The sequence below is a fragment of the Nicotiana sylvestris genome, chromosome 10 (genome assembly GCF_000393655.2).
Source record: "Nicotiana sylvestris chromosome 10, ASM39365v2, whole genome shotgun sequence".
NCBI classification, from domain to species: Eukaryota; Viridiplantae; Streptophyta; class Magnoliopsida; order Solanales; family Solanaceae; genus Nicotiana; species Nicotiana sylvestris.
The window spans coordinates 101,011,620-101,031,445 of record NC_091066.1 but is presented as its reverse complement, the minus strand read 5'-3'; the positions used below and the strand labels follow the sequence as shown (position 1 = coordinate 101,031,445).

At 39.0% G+C, this 19,826-nt stretch overlaps 2 protein-coding genes across 4 annotated transcripts in view; one reads left to right on the top strand and one right to left on the bottom strand.

The window, feature by feature from the left end:
• Positions 1-19,826, top strand: part of LOC104238972 (vacuolar sorting protein 18) — a 46,320-nt gene that overhangs the window by 18,407 nt on the left and 8,087 nt on the right. For all 3 annotated transcript variants that reach the window (XM_009793505.2, XM_009793504.2, XM_009793502.2), the window contains 7 exons: positions 1,985-2,127; positions 2,556-2,634; positions 8,011-8,073; positions 8,196-8,326; positions 8,994-9,099; positions 9,989-10,177; positions 14,845-15,072. In XM_009793505.2, coding sequence (XP_009791807.1) covers positions 1,985-2,127; positions 2,556-2,634; positions 8,011-8,073; positions 8,196-8,326; positions 8,994-9,099; positions 9,989-10,177; positions 14,845-15,072 — 939 coding nt within the window. The remainder of the gene's footprint in view (positions 1-1,984; positions 2,128-2,555; positions 2,635-8,010; positions 8,074-8,195; positions 8,327-8,993; positions 9,100-9,988; positions 10,178-14,844; positions 15,073-19,826) is intronic.
• Positions 17,047-19,335, bottom strand: LOC104238971 (uncharacterized). Its single transcript, XM_009793501.2, has 2 exons — positions 17,744-19,335; positions 17,047-17,651 (listed from the first exon to the last, which is right to left on the bottom strand). The coding sequence occupies exons 1-2, from the start codon at positions 17,849-17,851 to the stop codon at positions 17,208-17,210; spliced, it is 552 nt and encodes a 183-aa protein (XP_009791803.2). The 5' UTR covers positions 17,852-19,335; the 3' UTR covers positions 17,047-17,207.

Sequence of the window (19,826 nt, the reverse complement as noted above, 5' to 3'; positions counted from 1 at the left end):
CTAGTTATTGCTAAAGTTCTAGGTCGTAGGATTAAGAGTGGGAAAGTAGCTGGGGTGATGACTGATCACCATTAACAAACTCAGAAGAGAATAAGCACTCTAAATGGAAAATGTATGTGGGATATGAAGCTTTTAATTATATTTAAATGCTTTGGTTTTGGGTGTTAAAATGTTGAGTGTTGTGTTATAGTGTTAGAAATAGAATATAAGAAATGACGAAGTGTTATTTTTGTAAGTTAGATATCGTCTCTTTTCAGTCAAAAGTTGTTACCACATGCTGGATTCTATCAGCGACGGGGTATTATGTCCTTGGGAAAAGGTTTGGAGAAGCAAGGCTCCTTTAAAGGTTGCTTGTTTCTCTTGGATTCTTGCTCGGGAGGCTTGTCTTACACAATCAAACCTCCAAAAGAGGGGGTTTCAACTGTGCAGTAGATGTCCATTGTGTGAAGAGCATCCGGAAGAAATTGGCCATCTCTTCTTGCATTGTAGGGTCACTAGGCAGCTGTGGAATATGTTTCTGGTAATTTTGGGCATGAGTTGGGCCATGCCAAAATCAATTGTTGAGCTCTTGCAAGGTTGGAGCAGAGAGGGGATTAGTAAGAAATCTCTAAGAACTTGGAATACCATACCTCAAGCCATCTGATGGACTGTCTGGCTTGAAAGAAACAATAGAATTTTTGAAGGCACGTCGAGCAATATTCACAGCCTTAAACAGAGATGTATTTTTTTGTTAGCTTTTTGGTGCAACCTGGTAATTGAACATGATGTAGATGGAATGCTAGATACAATAGAGGGTTTGCACAACCTGTAATTATGCCTGATGCACTGGCTTAGTGCATAAATTTATAATATCTTTAATTACTTATCAAAAAAAAAAATAATAACAGATGTATTGTATCTGACACTTGTAATTTGGTGTGTCTTGTATTCATCAGGTCATCCAAATCATTTATATATTTCTTTTCTTCTCTTATTTTCCCACATGATGTCAGAATCTCTATGATCGTAGTAGAGACTAAGTAACTTTCAAGGTTTCACCTATTGGTTGGTCGTTCGACAAATGTATTTCTTTTTTCACTCTTATATCTTTCGGCGTCTGCTTTGAGTATCTAAATATGCATCGATAGCGAACTCTTTTTTCTTGTACAAAATACATACTCCATATTTTAATTCTGGAATTGTACTAAATTACTAAATTGAGTTGGATTAAACTTTTGTTTTGTAAGAAAGTGTTTCTAATTCTAGTGGCAGTTTTCAGAATATGAAATTCGTCGAGTATAATTGCAAATGAATGATGTACTTTTATGATATTAGTAAAATTATTGAAGTTTTATACTTTGCTCCAAGTTGTCATAATTATTAAATTTTTCGTTCGATTGGTTTGTCTACATAAATGGAAAAGATGAATAACCCGAACCGAAACTCAAAATAGATCAAACCGACCAAATATATACCATATTTGGACTGTATAAATTGCAACATATCTATGTTCTAAGCACTGGCACCCGGAACTCCAAATTCTGGATCCGCCTCAGCGCTTCAGCATTGAATCTCTCCAAAACCTCTTGGTTGGACTTTGATTGTTTTTGGCGACTTTCTGTTATTCAGACAACTATTTATTTTTCTATGTTTCTCCATCTCGAGTTTGAGGATGGAAGTTATAATGTTCATTTGTAATCGGATATCAAAATCTAGAATGTTTAAATATTAAACTTTAAGTTAGATATTGTCATATTTACAAGTATCATGTATGTATTGTGTCTGACACCTATATATTGGCCCGTCATTCGTACCAAATGACTAAATCATCAATATCTCTCGTTTTTGCTCTCATAATGTGATATGAGGAAGCTGAACATTATGGAATGATTCCACTTATCCGTCTTCAGACCAAAGTGTATTCTTTAAGTGATTACATGGTGGCTGTTATTTGAACATGGATGATTGGCCTTTTCTAGATTTGATTTCGTACATCTTGTTGCAGATCAATCGGCTGCTTCTGGAAGATGACAGTGCATTGGACAGTAATAATACCGAGTACCAATCACTCATTAAGGAGTTTCGTGCTTTCCTAAGTGACTGCAAGGATGTATTGGATGAAGCAACCACAATGAAGCTACTGGAAAGGTAGCTTATTTGGCAATTGATCTCTTGCTTGGTTTACAATCTGATTCTTATAAATTTTTGCTCTTTTCAGTCCAATTACTCATCTTTTTTATCTCCTCCTCCTCCAAGAAACATAGTACGTATTTTTCATATCATGCTAATTGCTGATTGTACAAGTGAGCATGTCATAGTCTCACCTCGCGTACATGTTTGGCATTTTAAGTGCTGTGACCCGCAACCTTTTTCAGGCTGAAATCTCATGAAACGATATGAAATCTATTGTTATCTGGGGAAAAGAAAGAAGGAACTCTTTAGAAAGAAGGGACTCTTTCTTTGTAAAAGTTCAATGTTCTTCCCTTCATATATTTGTCATTTGTTCCTTCCCTAATATGTTGTAGTAGTTTTTGGCTGACCTTTTGTCCTCTATGTTGTTACTTTTTCTGTTGTAGCTACGGTAGGGTTGACGAATTAGTGTTCTTTGCTAGTCTAAAGGAGCAATACGAAATTGTGCTTCACCACTACATTCAGGTTTGTTATTTTTATGTATCTTTTGAGATGCTGGTTTACTTCATTGGCTTGTCTTTTTTCATTTGTTAAATAATTTCTCTATCTCCACTTTTATGCTGTTCTTTATTTTTGTAAGGGGTTGCCAGAGGAATGTTTATATTTTGGATACTTGTCTTATTTTTCCTTTGTTTGGTGCAAATTATTTCCCTCCACAATCAGAGGTGGAATGTTGTCTTTCATGCTAGAGTTTCTTCCTAGATCTGGTGTATAATAGAATTCTCGCAAGTATTCCTGTCGGATGTCATTAGATTGCGAAACGGCAATCTTATTATTGGGGCTTCCTCGTGTGGGGCTTTCAACTATTTTATGCAATGAGAGATATGAGATATTCCCCTTGACCTATGTGTTATTCATGAGGTCAATGTCAAGAGATAGACTACGGCCACTATGAAATCGTTTATAGTGCTCTCTCCTCTAATCCACAAATTATATGTGAGGATGACTTTCTTCACAGCTTGGCTAAAGTCCTCAGAGGTAGTCAAACATAACATTGAGAAGACTTGAGATGAAATATTTGAATGCAGGAAACAATTCATTAGCACAATTTGGTCGAGGATATAAGTTTCTGGGGTGCTACCACTTAATTGGAGCTATGATCAGAAGGTAAAGGTAAGATTTGCTGAAAATGGAGCAGTTTGGAGCATGTTTATGATACCATATGTTGTTCAGTATTTCTACCGTTCAGTGGATTTCCTTGTGGTTCAAAATTAACATAGGGTAGGTGGACATGGCTCCAAAGCATGAGGATTTGTCTGGCAGGTGATTGGCTGGCAACTGGTGATGAGCCAGTTTTCTGCCTCCATGAGTTATGTACAGGTACAAATGAGGAAATCTTGGCCAGTGGATCACCTTTATCTTCAACTCTTCAGAGGACTAAGGTTATGATGTTGAAGTTGACGGATAGGTTAGTGAAGATTAGATTGGAATTCTTGAACCGACCGCTACCTGGAAGTAAGTTTGGAGATGTGGATTTGAAATTCTGACCAGTCACGATTAATGAAGTACTGAAATTGACCATTTTAGAGTATAAGTTTGCATCGTTAACTGGATGCATTTCCTATTCTGATAGAGAGTTCCAGTTAGCACGGCATGAACTGGATGGCTGTAGTTGCAATCGGCTGTCCGGGGGAATTCTTTGATGTGAGACAACATAGGTTTCAATTGTTACGACAAAATGATTGCTAACCATTCAACTTCCTGATTTTGGGAATCTATTTAGCTCAATTTAGCCATCCTTTTTTAAGGAGAATATTCCCCACTCGGAATTGTTGGAGATTGGATATGGGAAGAATTATTGGATGTGAGCGATTTTTAGGATCTACCAGAGTGCACTCATTGATCAACATGGAGGGTTATCTTAGAAAAAGTTAAAAATCACTGCACACTAAAACCAATCTGGGAAGTTTCACTCTTCTTCGAGGATTGAGGGGCTCGACTTGCCTCTGCAAGAGGACAGGCTTATTAAACCACCTTCTCCAGAATAGATGCAATTGATTTCAGCACAAAGGGGATACTGCAAGTGTACAAAAGTAGAGATGGACTTGACTCCCTTAAGTAAGATTTCCTCAATCAGCTTTTGGTAAATATGTAAGATCTCTTAATCATTACCTTTGTATCCTCCATACTTGTCCAGTTATACAGATCTGTTAGAGGAAATAGTGTTTGGACCTCTTGGAGACATAGTATTATCAATAGAGGAAGGGGAATCTGTGTCGCATTCGGAGACAACTCCTCTCAGGTATCGGATACCAAGAATCGATCTAGATATTGAGTCCTCCAACATGGGCCAAGTGAATCTGGCAAAAGAAGACCAATAAGAAAATGGTGTTATATAAATTTCGAGAACTCCTCCATTAACCTAGGCATCACCCTGCAACCAAGCCTTTCCACCGGGAATCTAATAGTGTTAAAGTCCCCTCCCAGCATCCTGGAATATTCCTTTCCCTCAAAACACCCACCATCTCATCTCAAGTTATCTTAGACCCTTGCCCCACAGGACTATACACATCTGGAATCTCCACTCCATCCCATTTCCCATATTTCTAAATCGCGCTACTAACATGAGCCCCCCTTTATTCACCTCCATATTATCTAACTTCTTTTCATCCCAAAGTAAAAGTATTTCTCCAGAGCTCCCCCTAGCAGGTATAAAGTCATATTTTACCCATCTCCTCCTCACACATTTCTCACAACACTATCCTACGCCGTTCCCATTTTAGTTTCCTGAAAAGACAGCAACGCTACCCCATCATTCTCTAATCTGCACCTTGATGACAGCCCTTTTGTTCGAGTCAGTCATCCCTCTAAAACATTTCAACTAATGATTTTAATATCCATCAAACAAAACTATTTCTTTTCCCACCTCCTTTCCCCTTCCCATCTCCTTATTCCTCCTATCGTAGACACCATATTGCCATCCCCTTTTTGTGTCGCCCTCTAGTGCCTCTTCCCCTCTTAAAATTTTTGTTTCTACACCTACATCTCCTTTTGACTCTTGTTCTGTTATTCTATATCAAGTAAGTGTCCAATAACTTTATCCACCTTTCCTTCAAATGAAACTCCAAAACATCCCAAAGTTGGGACAAGTGAGTTCGCCGCCTGCCCTCAACTATCAACCTGTTTTTGCTGCTCCTCCACCACCCCATCCCTTTCTACCAACCCCTGATCTCCTTGCTCCTTAAATGCCACTGATTAGTGCCCGACCATCAGAAAATTCAACAATATCGACTTTTCAATGACTGCCAAGAAACATTTTGCATGGGGTTTGACCTAGAAAAATAAGTATCGTGCTTTGGAAGACATCTTCCAGTACTTTTCAGCTCTTCCTTTCTTTTACCTAAGCCTGTCGCTCTTTCTGAAATTGAAGAAATAAAGGTTATGTGGCTTTCTTTGCATTTTTGGCTTGTTCCAGCTCCCACCAACTTCGGACGACCCTTTCAACTGCCTCGCAACTGCTGCCTGGCTTACTACTCGCGGGAGGAAGTGAGCCCATCGAGTTTGGACACTCTTTTGAGCCTCAGGACACTTCCCTTCACCTTTCCCTTTGATTGTACTCCATTAATGGTCATCTATGAGCTCTACCATGTGGTGCCATGGCTTTTTCTGGTGCTATCACTGCCTAATAGTGATCATCAATCAGTGACACTTTCGTTCCAGGGGGGATTTCTGGGGGGATATACTTTGGACCGGTCGGCCCAGATGGTTCTCACGGTTAAAGCCAGAGTTTTCAGTGAATCACTTCAAAATTTTCTCTAAACCGGTTCACTAATCCTGGGGTATTGCTGTCCTTTCATTTTTATTCTATATTTAATTTTTACCAATTTGATTCCCCCTCCTCCATTTCATTCCAATCAACTGTTACCGGCTTGAACACCATATTTTCAGCTAGACAGTCCGTCCTTCAAATTTTCTGAACTCCGACTGTTCTCCCCCATACGATCCCTTCACTTCCTCCATTCCTTCCTTCTGTGCACCTCCCCATTAGCATTAAGCACCTCCGGCTCAAATTCGGAAAGTCATAACCAGTAACAGAGTTCCCTAGCCACCATCACCATGGATACTGGAATTTTCCCCCTTTCTTCACAAACTCACTCTGGACATATCGTTCATGCGCCACAGATATCCCCCACCCTTCTAAACAAGTCCACACTCCACGTGTGCGCCGAAACGCTGAAAATATTCACTGCAATAACACCTTCGCATACCCTTTTCTCTACATAGCCTACACCTTGACAATCTCTCCAGCTTCAAATACTCCCATTTCATCCATTTTTGGACTTCTTGAAAAACCCTCTAGCTTCCCTTGTAAAATCTAAAAAAGAAAGTACAGTCCTGCTTTGATGTTAATCCCATTTTCATTCGCCAAGCTTCAGCTGTCCAGTCTGAGATCATCTCTGAAGAACCAACCCACCTTGCAAGTTACTCACTAAGAAAGTTCTCAAAAGTATTTTTCTTCTCTCTGCGTATTTATTTGGATTCTAAACCTGGTTTCTAAACCGGCTTTCACTTTCCGACAGCTTTCTTCCATGTCCCGAGCTGGCCAAGTCAAGACATCTTTATAAAACTAAAGGTTGAATTTCCTTGCTTCTATAGAGAAGTAGGAGTCTCTTTCTCTCTCTAAGTCCAAAGTTCACAAATCATTTGTCGGTCGTGAATGTTTAGATTCAGAGTTAGGTGCGAGTACTTGGGGGTAATTTGCGCGTATGACTGTTAGTTCAGTTTTCTCTCAAGACTTAAATATACTGTTAAGAATTAGATTTAACATTGAATGGGTCCCAAGGACCTATTTCACATTTCAAGAGTATGATTTCTGATCCTTCTCATAGGGAGTCGTTAACGTATCTTTCTCTTCATACAGTTGTATGCAACATGGTGATCTACTCTCTCTACCTTGCTTTTTATTATTGTCATGGAATGCTTGAGAGTGGGATGTCGAATAAGGTCGTGGAAGTGGGTGGTTAAAAGGCATAAGAGTTGGTGCAGATTTGGAATAATTACATGTTTTTTTTAACGATACTATGGCATACTGTGAGTTGGAAGAACATTGAGATTTGCTAGTAGTACCCATTTTTGAGGTTGTACTGGAGCTTCAGAGCTACTGTTCTTCTGGTAGCCTCTTTACTTTCAGAGAGTGAACCTTGTTATACTGTTAGTAGTGTACTCTGCCATGGTGCTCTCTTCTTCGGGTTATACTCTTAAATGTGCAGATGATATGGAGTGATATTTGCATTTTGCTTGGACTTCCCAGTCTACACTCATTTTCAATGGACTCCTCTGGAGAGTGTTTGATGCATATAACACGTATTTTATTTACTGATTCCTCTACCTTTTTCCTTGTATAATCTTTGGAGATCTTGGTCCAACCCCACCCCAACCTCGTATGAACACTTACATTCTGAACCATTCTTGAACATCACAGCAAAAATGTTTAAAACATTTACCTACAATAAATAAATAGCTGCGCAGCAGCTACAAAATAGGAGTTATAAGGTTTTCATGAAGGCTGATCTTGGGCCGCCATCCAAGCACGAATATCTTTATTTAAGAGAATATTTTTGGTGTAGAACGTCTCAACTTCAGGATCTTCCGCTGTGCGAATTTCCTGAGAAACGAAGTTTCTTTCTTTGAGATTGCAATAGGCATATAGCATGAACTTCTGTCAACTTGCATGCTTCTGCTTTATGCACACTTATGAATAAGACTAAGGAAAGAAAAATAATTCTTGGATCTTTTTGGATGCGTTCTGCATTTTGTGCTCATAGTAACACTAACTTGGTGCATTAGTTGACTGTTGGCGTGAAACCTAATTTGTCTTTCTTTTTCCATGTAAATACTCAGCAAGGAGAAGCGAAGAAGGCGTTACAGGTTCTTCAGAAGCCTAATGTTTCAATGGAACTTCAGGTATCGTTAAAAACTATTAAGTTCTACTGTAAAGCACCATGCCCTACTTGGCTGAGAACTTCTTAGCCGGAATCTGTGAAATTTTTATTGCTTGAAGTGATGATTCTTTTGTTCTATTACAGTACAAGTTTGCGCCAGACCTCATCATGCTTGATGCATATGAAACTGTTGAGTCATGGATGACCACTAAAAGTTTGAACCCGAGAAAGCTCATTCCTGCAATGATGCGTTATTCAAGTGAACCACATGCAAAGTAATGTGCATCTCTACCTCACATCGAGCTCGCTTAAAACATGAAGCTTTATGGGCTAGAAACACCAATAGGCCTTACCATCTAGGTTTATTTTGTCATTTTGTGAAGCAAACATTTTTTGCTGGGTTTTTGTTAGGATTTCATACGGTTAAGTCTTTCTAAGTATCCTGTGTTATAGTGTTTCTGTAGATCAAATGGCTTGAGCCTTCAACTTTCAGAACTTTAAGGTGATCTGGATATTGTGATTCTTTACTTATTTAGGAGAAGAATTGAAAAGCTTTGATTCATCTTTGTTCTCTTTGTTTCTTCTGTGAATTCTCCTTGACTTGTTGCAAAGGGCATAAATTCATGTTGATTTCCATATATCTTATAATTTTTTTTCGATAAGTACTTGATACTTTATACTAGAGGAAAAAATAAACTGCACAAATCTCATCCAATCATCTAGGATTCTACAGAAATTGAAGACTTTTGTGTGCTCTAGCAATATATGTGGAATAGCAGTATGTCATAATGTGCAGCATGAGTTTCTTCACTCTGAAGGCCCTCCTTTTCCTTCTTTTTCCCGCATTCAAGATATCCTTTATCTGCATAGTCTTTGTATTTGTCGGTTAATATCAGTTCTACCATTTTTTATGAGATCGTTTCTACCGTATGCCACCTGCAGGAATGAAACTCATGAAGTAATCAAGTACCTGGAGTATTGTGTTCATCGTTTACAAAATGAGGATCCTGGCGTTCACAATCTGTTACTTTCCTTATACGCCAAAAAGGTTCAAGTTATTTAGCTTTTGCAATGCTCATCTGGTCTCATATGTGCATGCGGGATTTATCCATCTTTCCATTTTCTTTGAGATTTTTTTAAATATGCAAATAATAACCCATCCACGATATCTTCGAATGCTCTGTCTGCATCTAATTTTACGCATTTACAGTTTATAATCTTTCACATTCATCTTTCTTTCCTTTTTCTGTTGCAAACGTGAAGAAACCACGGAAAAATTTAAGCATTATGTTAATATTCCTATCTATAGCTATTCATCTTGAAAAATTATTTTTTATTTCATTTTGTTCATTCATAGTTTATTTAAATTTATAAAAGGTAGCTTACACTTCACCGTAACAAGATAAACAAATGTTACTTGCACGAACTGGGAGAAATCAGGACTGCTTTGTTTACATGATCTGCTTTATACTGTGATGCTGCTTAATTATTTTTCTGTTCAACACATTTTACAAGTTATACTTTGCAAGAATTGGGAGAACTCAGGACTTCTTTATGTGCTCTGCTTTTTCTTCTGTACCGCGTAATTAGTTATAACTTGGTATTTCTTCGTCAGAGGAGTGTTGGATTATCTTAGTCCCTGAAGCAAATTAATTCCAAGCCAAAAGAAGTTGGCCAATGGAGAATTGACACAAGGAATCAGGGCCTACCTCCATTTATAGGAAAGGGGCACATATTATATAGGTCTATTTTGCTTTGGGGTAAATTTTGATCTTTTATCATGTAAATGTGAATATAAGTCATTAACCATAGCTTTCAGGAGAATCAGGAATGCCTTTGTGCACTCAACAACTTGCTAGATGTCTATTTGCATGCTTGTCAAGCAGAAATATGCCTTGTGCCTTATTTTTCTCACTCACTTTTTTCTTTGCAAGTAGGAAGATGAGAGTGCTCTTCTGCGTTTCCTAGAATGCAAGGTTGGTAAAGGGCAGCCAGGTGGCCCTGAATTCTTTTATGATCCCAAATATGCGCTTCGCCTTTGCCTCAAGGAAAAGAGAATGCGAGCTTGTGTTCATATATACAGCATGATGTCTATGCATGAAGAAGCAGTTGCTCTAGCACTACAGGTTCTGTTTCAATACTGATTGCTCTTTGTGTTTGCTGGTAGTCTAATGGTTCTTTTAACCTTCCTGCTTATATTCTGCAATTTATGACTACACTAACTATTAAATTAGCTGATTCCGCCTAGTGGCAAATTAGCTTAAAAAGAGCTAGTTGATTTGTCATCAACAACAACAACCAACCAGTAGTTTCCCACAAGTGGGTCTAGGGAGGGTAAGATGTACGTAGCCTTACCCCTACTCCTGGAAGAGCAGAGAGGCTGTTTCTGATAGACCCTCGGCTAGAGAACAACCGAAAAAGAAAAGGTAATTGCAACAAGTAGGAATAACAGCAAGATAAAATAAGATCGAATCCAAGAATGCAGTTAAACTGTAGGTATTAATAGCAATCTATGAATAAAAGGATATCTAATGCTAGCGAACTGAGTAAGACAAAGAGAAACGCTCGACTACCTACGAACCTTCTACCATATCTTTGACCTCCACACCCTCTTGTCTAGGGCCATGTCCTCAGTCAGCTTCAGCTGCGCCATGTCCCGCTTAATAATCTCTCCCCAAGACTTCTTAGGCCTACCTCTACTCTTCCTACCAACCACTGAGGCTAACCTCTCGCACCTTCTAACTGGTGCTTCTGTATTTCTCCTCTTAACATGTCCGAACCATCTCAACCTCGCCTCCCGCATCTCATCCTCCACAAGAGCCACTCCTACCTTTTCCCGAATAACTTCATTCCTAATCTTATCCAACCGGGTATGCCCACACATCCACCTTAACATCCTCATCTCAGCTACTTTTAACTTCTGGGTATAAGAGTTCTTGACCGGCCAACACTCTGCTCCATACAACATAGTCGGTCTAACTACAACTTTATAGAACTTACGTTTAAGTCTCAGCAGCACATTCTTATCACACAAGATACCGGAAGCGAGTCTCCGCTTCATCCATCCTGCTCCGATACGATGCGTAATATCTTCATCAATCTCCCTGTTACCTTGTATTATAGATCCAAGGTACTTGAAACTACCTTTCTTGGGGATGACTTGCGTGTCAAGCCTCACCTCCTTATCCTTTTCCTGGGTACCATTGCTGAACTTGCACTCCAAGTATTCCGTCTTTGTCCTGCTCAATTTGGTCCTTCAGCCTCTCGTTAACACCACCCTGCGTCTCGTCAATTAAGACTATGCCATCAGCAAATAACATACACCATGACACCTCACCTTGAATGTGCCTCGTCAATGCGTCCAACGAAAATAGAAATGAACTAAGAGCTGATCCCTTGTGCAATCCCATCACAACCGGAAAGTGTTCCGAGTCTACTCCCTCTGTCCTAACCCAAGTCTTAGCTCCATCATACATGTTCTTAATCACCCTAATGTAAGCTACTAGCACCCCTTTAGCCTCCGAGCATCGCTAGAGCACCTCTCTCGGGACTTTGTCATATGTGCAAGTCCTTCTTCATCTCTATACCGTTCTACCAATCTCCTCACAAGGTGAATGGATTCCATAGTCGAACGCTCCGGCATGAAACCGAACTGGTTCTCAGAAATGGACACACTGGTCCTCACCCTCACTTCAACCATCCTTTCCCAAATTTTCATCATATGTCTAAGCAACCCCTTATAGTTATTGAAACTTTGGATATCTCCCTTGTTTTTATATAGCGAGATCATCGTACTCCACCTCCATTCATCGGGCATCTTCTTCGTCATAAAAATGACGTTGAACGGCTTAGTGAGCCACTCTAAACCTGCCCTACCCGCATTATTCCAAAATTCCATAAGGATTTCATCTGGCTCAGTAGCTCTACCCTTGTGCATCTTACGCAGAGCTCCCTCGACCTTCTCTACTCTTATGCGCCTACAATACCCGAAATCCTGGCGCATCTCGGAGTGCTCCAAGTCGCCCAGCACGATGTCCCTATCACCCTCTACCATCTTCGTCTAATCTGAGCCTCTTTCATCAAAACTCTACCTTCTATCTTTGATACACTTTACTTGATCTAGATAATAGGCCTTCCTCTCTCTCACCTTGGCTAGTCTGTATAGCTTCTTGTCCTTGCCTTTGGCCCCAAGCTATTCGTACAAACGCCCAAATGCCGCAGTTTTAGCTATAGTAACCGCTAACTTCGCCTCTTTCTTAGCCCTCCTATACCTCTCCAGGCTCCCATAGCCAACAATTCCCCCCCCCCAACTCCTGCACTTTGTCATTAGTCAAAGCACCCCACCTGATTCTGGGTTGACCATACACAACCCTCTTCTTCCTCTTCCTCACGATCTCTAAGTCCATCACCAATAACCTATGTTGAGTCGTGAGATTCTCACTTGGTATAACCTTGCAACCCCACCTCTCGCTGGAATGTGACCAAGTGCTCCTCCCTCTTCGGAAAACACGAGTTAGCAATCACAAAATCAAAGGCTTTAGGATAGTCCAACAACGAAGTACCTCCCCCGTTCCTAAATCCAAAGCCAAAGCCAAAGCCACCATGCACAGCGTCATAACTCCTAGAGGTCGCCGCAATGTGACCATTGAAATCACCTCCTATGCTTAACCCACTTGAGGCGCGTAAGCACTAATCACGTTTAAAGTAGACTTTTCCGCAACCAGCTTAATAGCCATCAGCCTGTCGATCACCCTCCTAATCTATGTTGCTCGGACTCTCCAAAAATATTGCCGCACCCGTGTCGGATCCTCCAAAAATGCACTACTTTTGGAGGATCCGACATGCACCCGTCAACATTTTTGAAGAGTCCGAGCAACATAGCTCCTAACTTATACCACTAGCTCCCTAAGTTCCCTGTCAACCAAGATACCTACCCTATTCTTACCCCTCTCGCGTCTTGAGTACCACAATTTAAACCTATCAGCATCTCGCGCCTTCGAACCCACTCATCTTGTCTCGTGAACACAAGCTATGGTGATCTTCCTCTTCTGGAGGATCTTTGCTAACTCTATAGACTTCCCTGTCAAAATACCTATATTCCGGGACCCCACTCTCAACCTAGGGACTCCCTTGCCACTTTTGCCCCCCCCCCCCCCACACACACGAAGACATGACCTTATTCTACCATCACTCACCCCAACCACTATAATCTAAGGAAACTTAAGCTAGAACTATCCCTAAAACAGAAAAAGGATTAAACTAAAGGAGGGAGGTCTAGCACTTATAGCTCTAACCACTAGTGATAACAATAGATATATAAAAGAAGGCCAACAGAACAGCTACTAAGAATCCAAATTACAGTCCAGAAATCCCTAAACATTTACTAGCAAGAAAGGTATTCAGGCAGATGCACTAATTAATTGTAGGCAAGAATTAGGCTTAAACTATCGCAAACTAATTGGATACCAACAAGGAAGACAGAAATATTGATCGATCAACAGGAGGTACCAACTCCCGATTAGTGCGAAACCTGGGTGAATCGTCGTAAATGTCAAGGCCACACTGCCGTAGTAACCTAGTCGATTTCCCGCTGCCACCAACCGGTTTTGACGTCCGCCGCACGCTCTGATCCGATAGTGAATACCTGCAAACACAGAAGGGGGAACCAAAGAAATTGTCCTGTTTTCACTTATTCTATTGTTTGCTGGATGTTTATTTCTTTGGAGTTTCTAGAAATGCACATTCTGTTTCGATAATAAAGCAAGAAACCAAAATTTGAATTTACATAAAATGATTAGATCAATTTAATATTCGTATTTAATATGGAAAAATCAAATTCTATATCTAGAACATTGGCACAATATTATTGTGAAGCTGAAGAGTTCGTCTGATCACTGCTCAAAATAGTGAAGCAACTTCAAAAATGGCCTTTCACTCTCTGCTTTCTCTCCTCAAGCTGATTTGTCATGTTAGCAATTTTCATGCATCATTTATTGTCCTTTGGGCTTAAGCTGAATGGAAGAGTGGAAGGGATGAGGTTGGTCTATTAACTGTTGCTTGACACATGCATAGGAAAACAAAACAAGTCAAGCACAAGCTTTACTTGTTACATACACTAAATAAAGAGAAAAAAGAAAGTGTAAAATCCAACAAAATTTATCTGAGTGATTTCTTCCTTATTTATTTGTATTCAAGTTGTTGCTCCAAAAATTAAGGCCATGGTGGAGTTTTAAGGTGTATGTATTATGAAAAATGACATATTTTCATTCTAGACAAACAGCGTTGAGCTAATCATATAGTCATCAAATGTCCACACTTTGATTGCTTGGATCACATCTAAACATTCCTTTCTAATTTCTACTGCCACGGATTGTTTCGTCTTTTCCTTTTGGTCCCAATGCTTGATGTAGACTGAACTTGTTTCTTTTATGATTCTAATTTAGTCCTAAATACCAAGGTTTGTTTTGCTTTATTTGCTTACTGATATTTAGAATTATTGTTTAGGCTTTGTATTTATTTTTGAAAGTAACAATATGCTTTCAAGAGTATTTGAGCCAATGTTTCCAAAGGAGAATTTTTTAAGAAAACACCAACATCTACTGGGTTTTAAGCACGGTGCACACTTTAGCGATATAAGATGCGGGAGAAGGAAAAAAAATAAAAAATGTATGTGTTACGCAGAAATTCTATGCTTCACCTATAGATCCTGTCAGGTTTTGGCATCACTTTCAAAAACTTTTCTATAAGTCTTTAGTGGAGAAGACACCGTTCACAACTTCCTTTAATTCAATAGGTTGATCCAGAGCTTGCGATGGCTGAAGCAGACAAGGTTGAAGATGATGAGGACTTGAGGAAGAAGCTTTGGCTTATGATTGCTAAGCATGTCATTGAGCAGGAAAAAGGAACCAAAAGGGAGAATATAAGAAAGGCAATTGCTTTTCTCAAGGAAACTGATGGTCTATTAAAGATTGAGGACATCTTACCCTTCTTCCCAGACTTTGCTCTAATTGATGACTTCAAGGTAAGTTCCACTGGCTTAATACTTCACTGCTTCTAATATTTATTGGTTTTAATCCTTTATATTTCATCATTGGAAAGTTGTAATATAGCTTACCAGATAAATTACAGCCTCACCTTAAATATATCTTTTCCCTGTCAAAGGAAAAATAGCATAGATAGCTGCTTCTGATCAACCAGTTGAAGTTTTAAAGGTAAAGTCAAAGAAAATAATAAGGAAGAAAAGAGATGTGGAATTTAAGAGCAACTGGTAGGTCTCAATGAGAAGTTTGATGGTCCTGCATGTGCTGGTTGACAATGTGAGAATGCACCGGAGAAAAATCTATTTATTGATATTTTGTTTAATTATAATACAGTGAGCCCTATTTATACAATACATATCATACGCCTATTCTATGTGGGACTAGGACTAATTCAAATTATGTACATAACTATCTAACACTCCCCCTCAAGCCGGTGCATACAAATCATATGTACCGAGCTTGTTACATATGTAACTATTACAAAGACCAGTAAGAGACTTGGTAAAAATATTTGCAAGCTGATCATTGGACTTCACAAACTTTGTAGCAATATCTCCTGAGAGTATCTTTTCTGTGACGAAGTGATAGTCAATTTCAATGTGTTTAGTTCTCTCATGGAACACCGGATTTGATGCAATATGAAGGACAGCTTGGTTATCACACACAAGTTCCATCTTGCTGACCTCACCAAATTTCAACTCATTAAGCAATTCTTTGATCCAAACTAGCTCACATGTTATCACAACCATTGCTCGATATTCTGCTTCTGCACTAGACCGAGCAACTACATTCTGTTTTTTGCTCTTTCACGATACCAAATCACCTCCTACTAACACACAATATCCAGACGTAGAATGTCTATCAGAAGGTGATCATGCTCAGTCAGCATCTAAGTACCCAACAATTTGCTCATGGCCTCGATATTCAAACAATAATTCTTTTGTCTGGAGCTGATTTTATATATCAAAGAATGCGAACAACTACATCCCAATGACTATCAGGGAGAATCCAGGAACTGACTTACCACACTCACCGGAAAGGAAATGTCAGGTCTAGTCACTGTGAGGTAATTTAATTTACCAACCAGCCGCTTATATCTTGTAGGATCGCTAAGAGGCTCCCCTGGTAGAAGTTTAGAATTCGAGTCCATAGGAGTGTCAGCAGGTCTACAACATGTCATTCATGTCTCCTCAAGAATGTCTTAAGGCATACTTCCATTGTGAGATTACAATACCTGAGCTAGACTGAGCTATCTCAATACCTAGAAATACTTTAATCTGTCTGAATCCTTAGTCTGATAGTGCGGAAAGAGATGTTGCTTCAACTTAGTAATACCATCCTGATCATTACCGGTAATAACAATATCATCAACATAAACCACCAGATAAATACTGAGATTTGAATTAGAATGCCGATAAAACACAGAGTGATCAGCTTCACTATGAGTCATGCCAAACTCTTGAATAACTGTGCTGAACTTACCAAACCAGGCTCGAGGAGATTGCTTTGGACCATAGGGGGACCGATGCAACCGACATACAAGGTCACTAAACTCCCCCTGAGCAACAAAACCAGGTGGTTGCTCAATACAATGTTGTGAAAAGCGCTTGCTTCAGCGCTTTAAGCGTGAAGCGAAGTGAGGTGCCACTCTGTCGCTTCTGTAGGGTGAAGCGTAGCAGGTAGGTTGAAACGTCCGCTTTTGTCAAAAAAGCAAGAAGCAATGGAAGCGCTCACTTTTGTCTTTTAAGTCATTGATAAATAAAAAAGCTCAGTTTTTTTTAATAAATCAGCGAGCAGCAGAGCAAGCAACGACTAGGGTTTCAATTTTCAAGCCAGGTATGTTTGAAGTGACCAGGGTTTCAATTTTCACCGAAGCGAGAAGCGCGAAGCGAAGCACACGCTTTTTTCATGTGAAGCGCAATTTAACACATAAATAAAAAAATAAAATAGGCATAGATAAATGGCTAAGAACTCATTAAAAATAACATATTAAGCAAATGTTTCAATTCTTGAATCAAGAAGCAAATAATAGATACTAAAACTAGATAGTGAATAATCCTTAAAAGTCATAACATATTAAGCAAATGCAAAACAAAATCACAAAAGGAGCAACATCCTATTCTTCAACAAGATCTCCAAACTCTTGAAGTGTCATCATGTTCGAGTTATTATATTGGTCATCATCATCTTCTTCATCGGAGGCTTCATTAATTAAGGTTCTACTTGTACATGTACTTATACTTGTAGATACTCTTTCTTTGCTCCTTAAAGTACTTCCCCTAAAACCATAAACATTCTCTTCAACTCCACTTGCCATAGCAACATGACCAAAAGTGAGGCCTTCTCCTTCAAACACTTCTTCTTCTTCTTCTTCTTCTTCTTCTTCATGATTTTCGGAGCCTCCGGTTAACCATTCATTTGCTTTATCAATGTTATCCAATAAAATTGGATCAATGATATTGCGAGCTTTGTAACGACGAGCCAATGTTCTATTATATTTTACGAACACGAGATCATTGAGTTTCTTTAGCTCAAGCCTGTTCCTCTTCTTAGTATGAATCTGCATAATAAGATGTAGAAAGTAATTAAGAGGAGTACTTAGGACAATTGAGATAAACTTTAATTTAGTAATAATGTAATATAGCTTCTCACATGTTCATAAACACTCCAATTTCTCTCGCATCCGGATGAACTGCAAGTTAAGCTTTGAACTCTAATAGCAAATTGTTGCAAGTTTGGAACTTCATAACCAAATTGCATCCACCATTCAACTGTAGAAGTATTATTTTAGAAGTTAATAACTTAAAAGTTAAAGCTCTAAAGAGTAAAACAATTGAAAAAACTTGCTCACTTGGTGTCAATTTGGTTCTGCCTCTAATGGCCGAAGCTAATCCAAGAATTCCATCGGCTTACATATACACACCAAGCTCTTGCCCTATTTTGTCTTGCATCGCTTCATCTGGAACCAACTTCGCAACACATGCATGATACCCTTTCTAAACGTCTAAATCTAAAGTCTTGTTCTCATTGTTTGTGTAAAACAATCCGGGGTTCAAAATATGCCCTACTGTATGTAAAGGTTGATGAAGCTGATCATACCACCTTTTATCAATGATTTCAAACACTCTCTCATATTTCCTTCTATCATGATCAAATACCTTCTCAATAGCTTCTTTAGCCCTATCCATGGCTTCATAAATGTATCCCATTGGTGGTTTTTTCTCTCCATCCACCAAACGAAGTACAATAACCAAAGGATTACCAACTTTAAGTGCTTGAACAGTGTCATTCCAAAAATATGGACCAATAATAAATCTCGCAACTTCTTTCCCATGAGCTTCCTTTGCATAGATACTCTCACTCGATTCGGTTGACAAGAACAAGGTTCGCAAATTTTGCTTTTGCAGGTAAAAGCTATGCAAGGTCAAGATAGCTGTTGCGAATCTTGTCTTAGCCGGTTTCACCAAATTTCTTTGTTTTGTGTATCTCCTCATCATGTTCAACAACAACGGCCTTTGACTAATGTAAGAATGTATCTTGATCGCCTTAGGAAAAATTGTAGGAAGTCAAATTTCATAGTTAAGTATAAGCAATTAACATGAAGGTTAAAAACTTAAAATAGAAAATAAGAACCACTTGTTCACCTGTAGAATATGGGGCTAACTTGAAAGTGTCACCAAACATCAAGTTGATACAATGTGCAGCACAAGGAGTCCAAAAAATATTTGGGAAAACATCTTTCAATATGTCACCCGCTTTTTATTCTTACTTGCGTTATTAGTAACAACTTGAACCACATTTTCCGGTCCAACTTTCAATATTGTCTTCTCAAACAAGTTGAACATTTTATTGGAATTGGTTGAGGAGTCACTAGCATCATAAGATTCAAGAAACACACTACCTCTCGGAGAATTAACCAAAACATTAATGACCATTTTTTCATTTTTTGCAGTCCATTTGTCCATCATAATGGAACAACCATATATTTTCCATTGCGCCTTATGCTCTTCGACAATCTTATTTGTCTTCTCCACCTCCTTTTTTAGACAAGGAACTCTTACTTCGTGATAGGTAGGGGGTTTCATTCCTGGGCCATATTGGCCTACGACCTCAATGAATTCACCAAAACTATCGGTGTAATTCACACAATTAAAAGGTAGCCCCGCATCATACATCCACCTTGCAAAAGCATCTACAGCGCGCTCCCTTAAATTCTTCCTACAAGAATCTAAGTCAATAGTTACACCCTTTCTTTTTTCATTTGGTTTTTGTGAGAAAAAAAGATTAAGACGACCTTTCACATTGCTACCGGCGGTGGATGATCCACTTCCACTTGTTGAATTCTTTCTTTGAGATTTAGAGGGAGGTGGCATCATTATATCATTGACTTCAAGGTCATTCTCATCCATTTGACTATCTTCATCAAGAAGATTAATCATATTAACTCATTTTTTTTCTCAACATACTCTCTAGTTTCTTTATTAATAGTATCCAGAACACTTGGACAATCTTTGACATCTCTAAAACCACCGATTAGATGTCTCTTGTGACGATGTATTCCACCATTATAAATTTTTTGACAAAGGTACATTGCACTCTTGTGTTACTATTGTCAACTACAACTCCATACGCCCAAGCTGGATCTCTTTTTTTGCTTGATGCCATTGAATAATAAAATTGAATTTACTACAATCAACAACCAAAAAAAAAAAACCACAACAGTTAATTTTGACGA

Excerpts from the sequence above, each read along its gene's own strand:
- LOC104238971 (XM_009793501.2), bottom strand. The coding sequence starts at position 17,851 with ATGCAATTTGGTTATGAAGTTCCAAACTTGCAACAATTTGCTATTAGA. Across the intron at positions 17,652-17,743 it reads ATTGGAGTGTTTATGAACAT|ATTCATACTAAGAAGAGGAA; the intron begins GTGAGAAGCTAT and ends CTTATTATGCAG.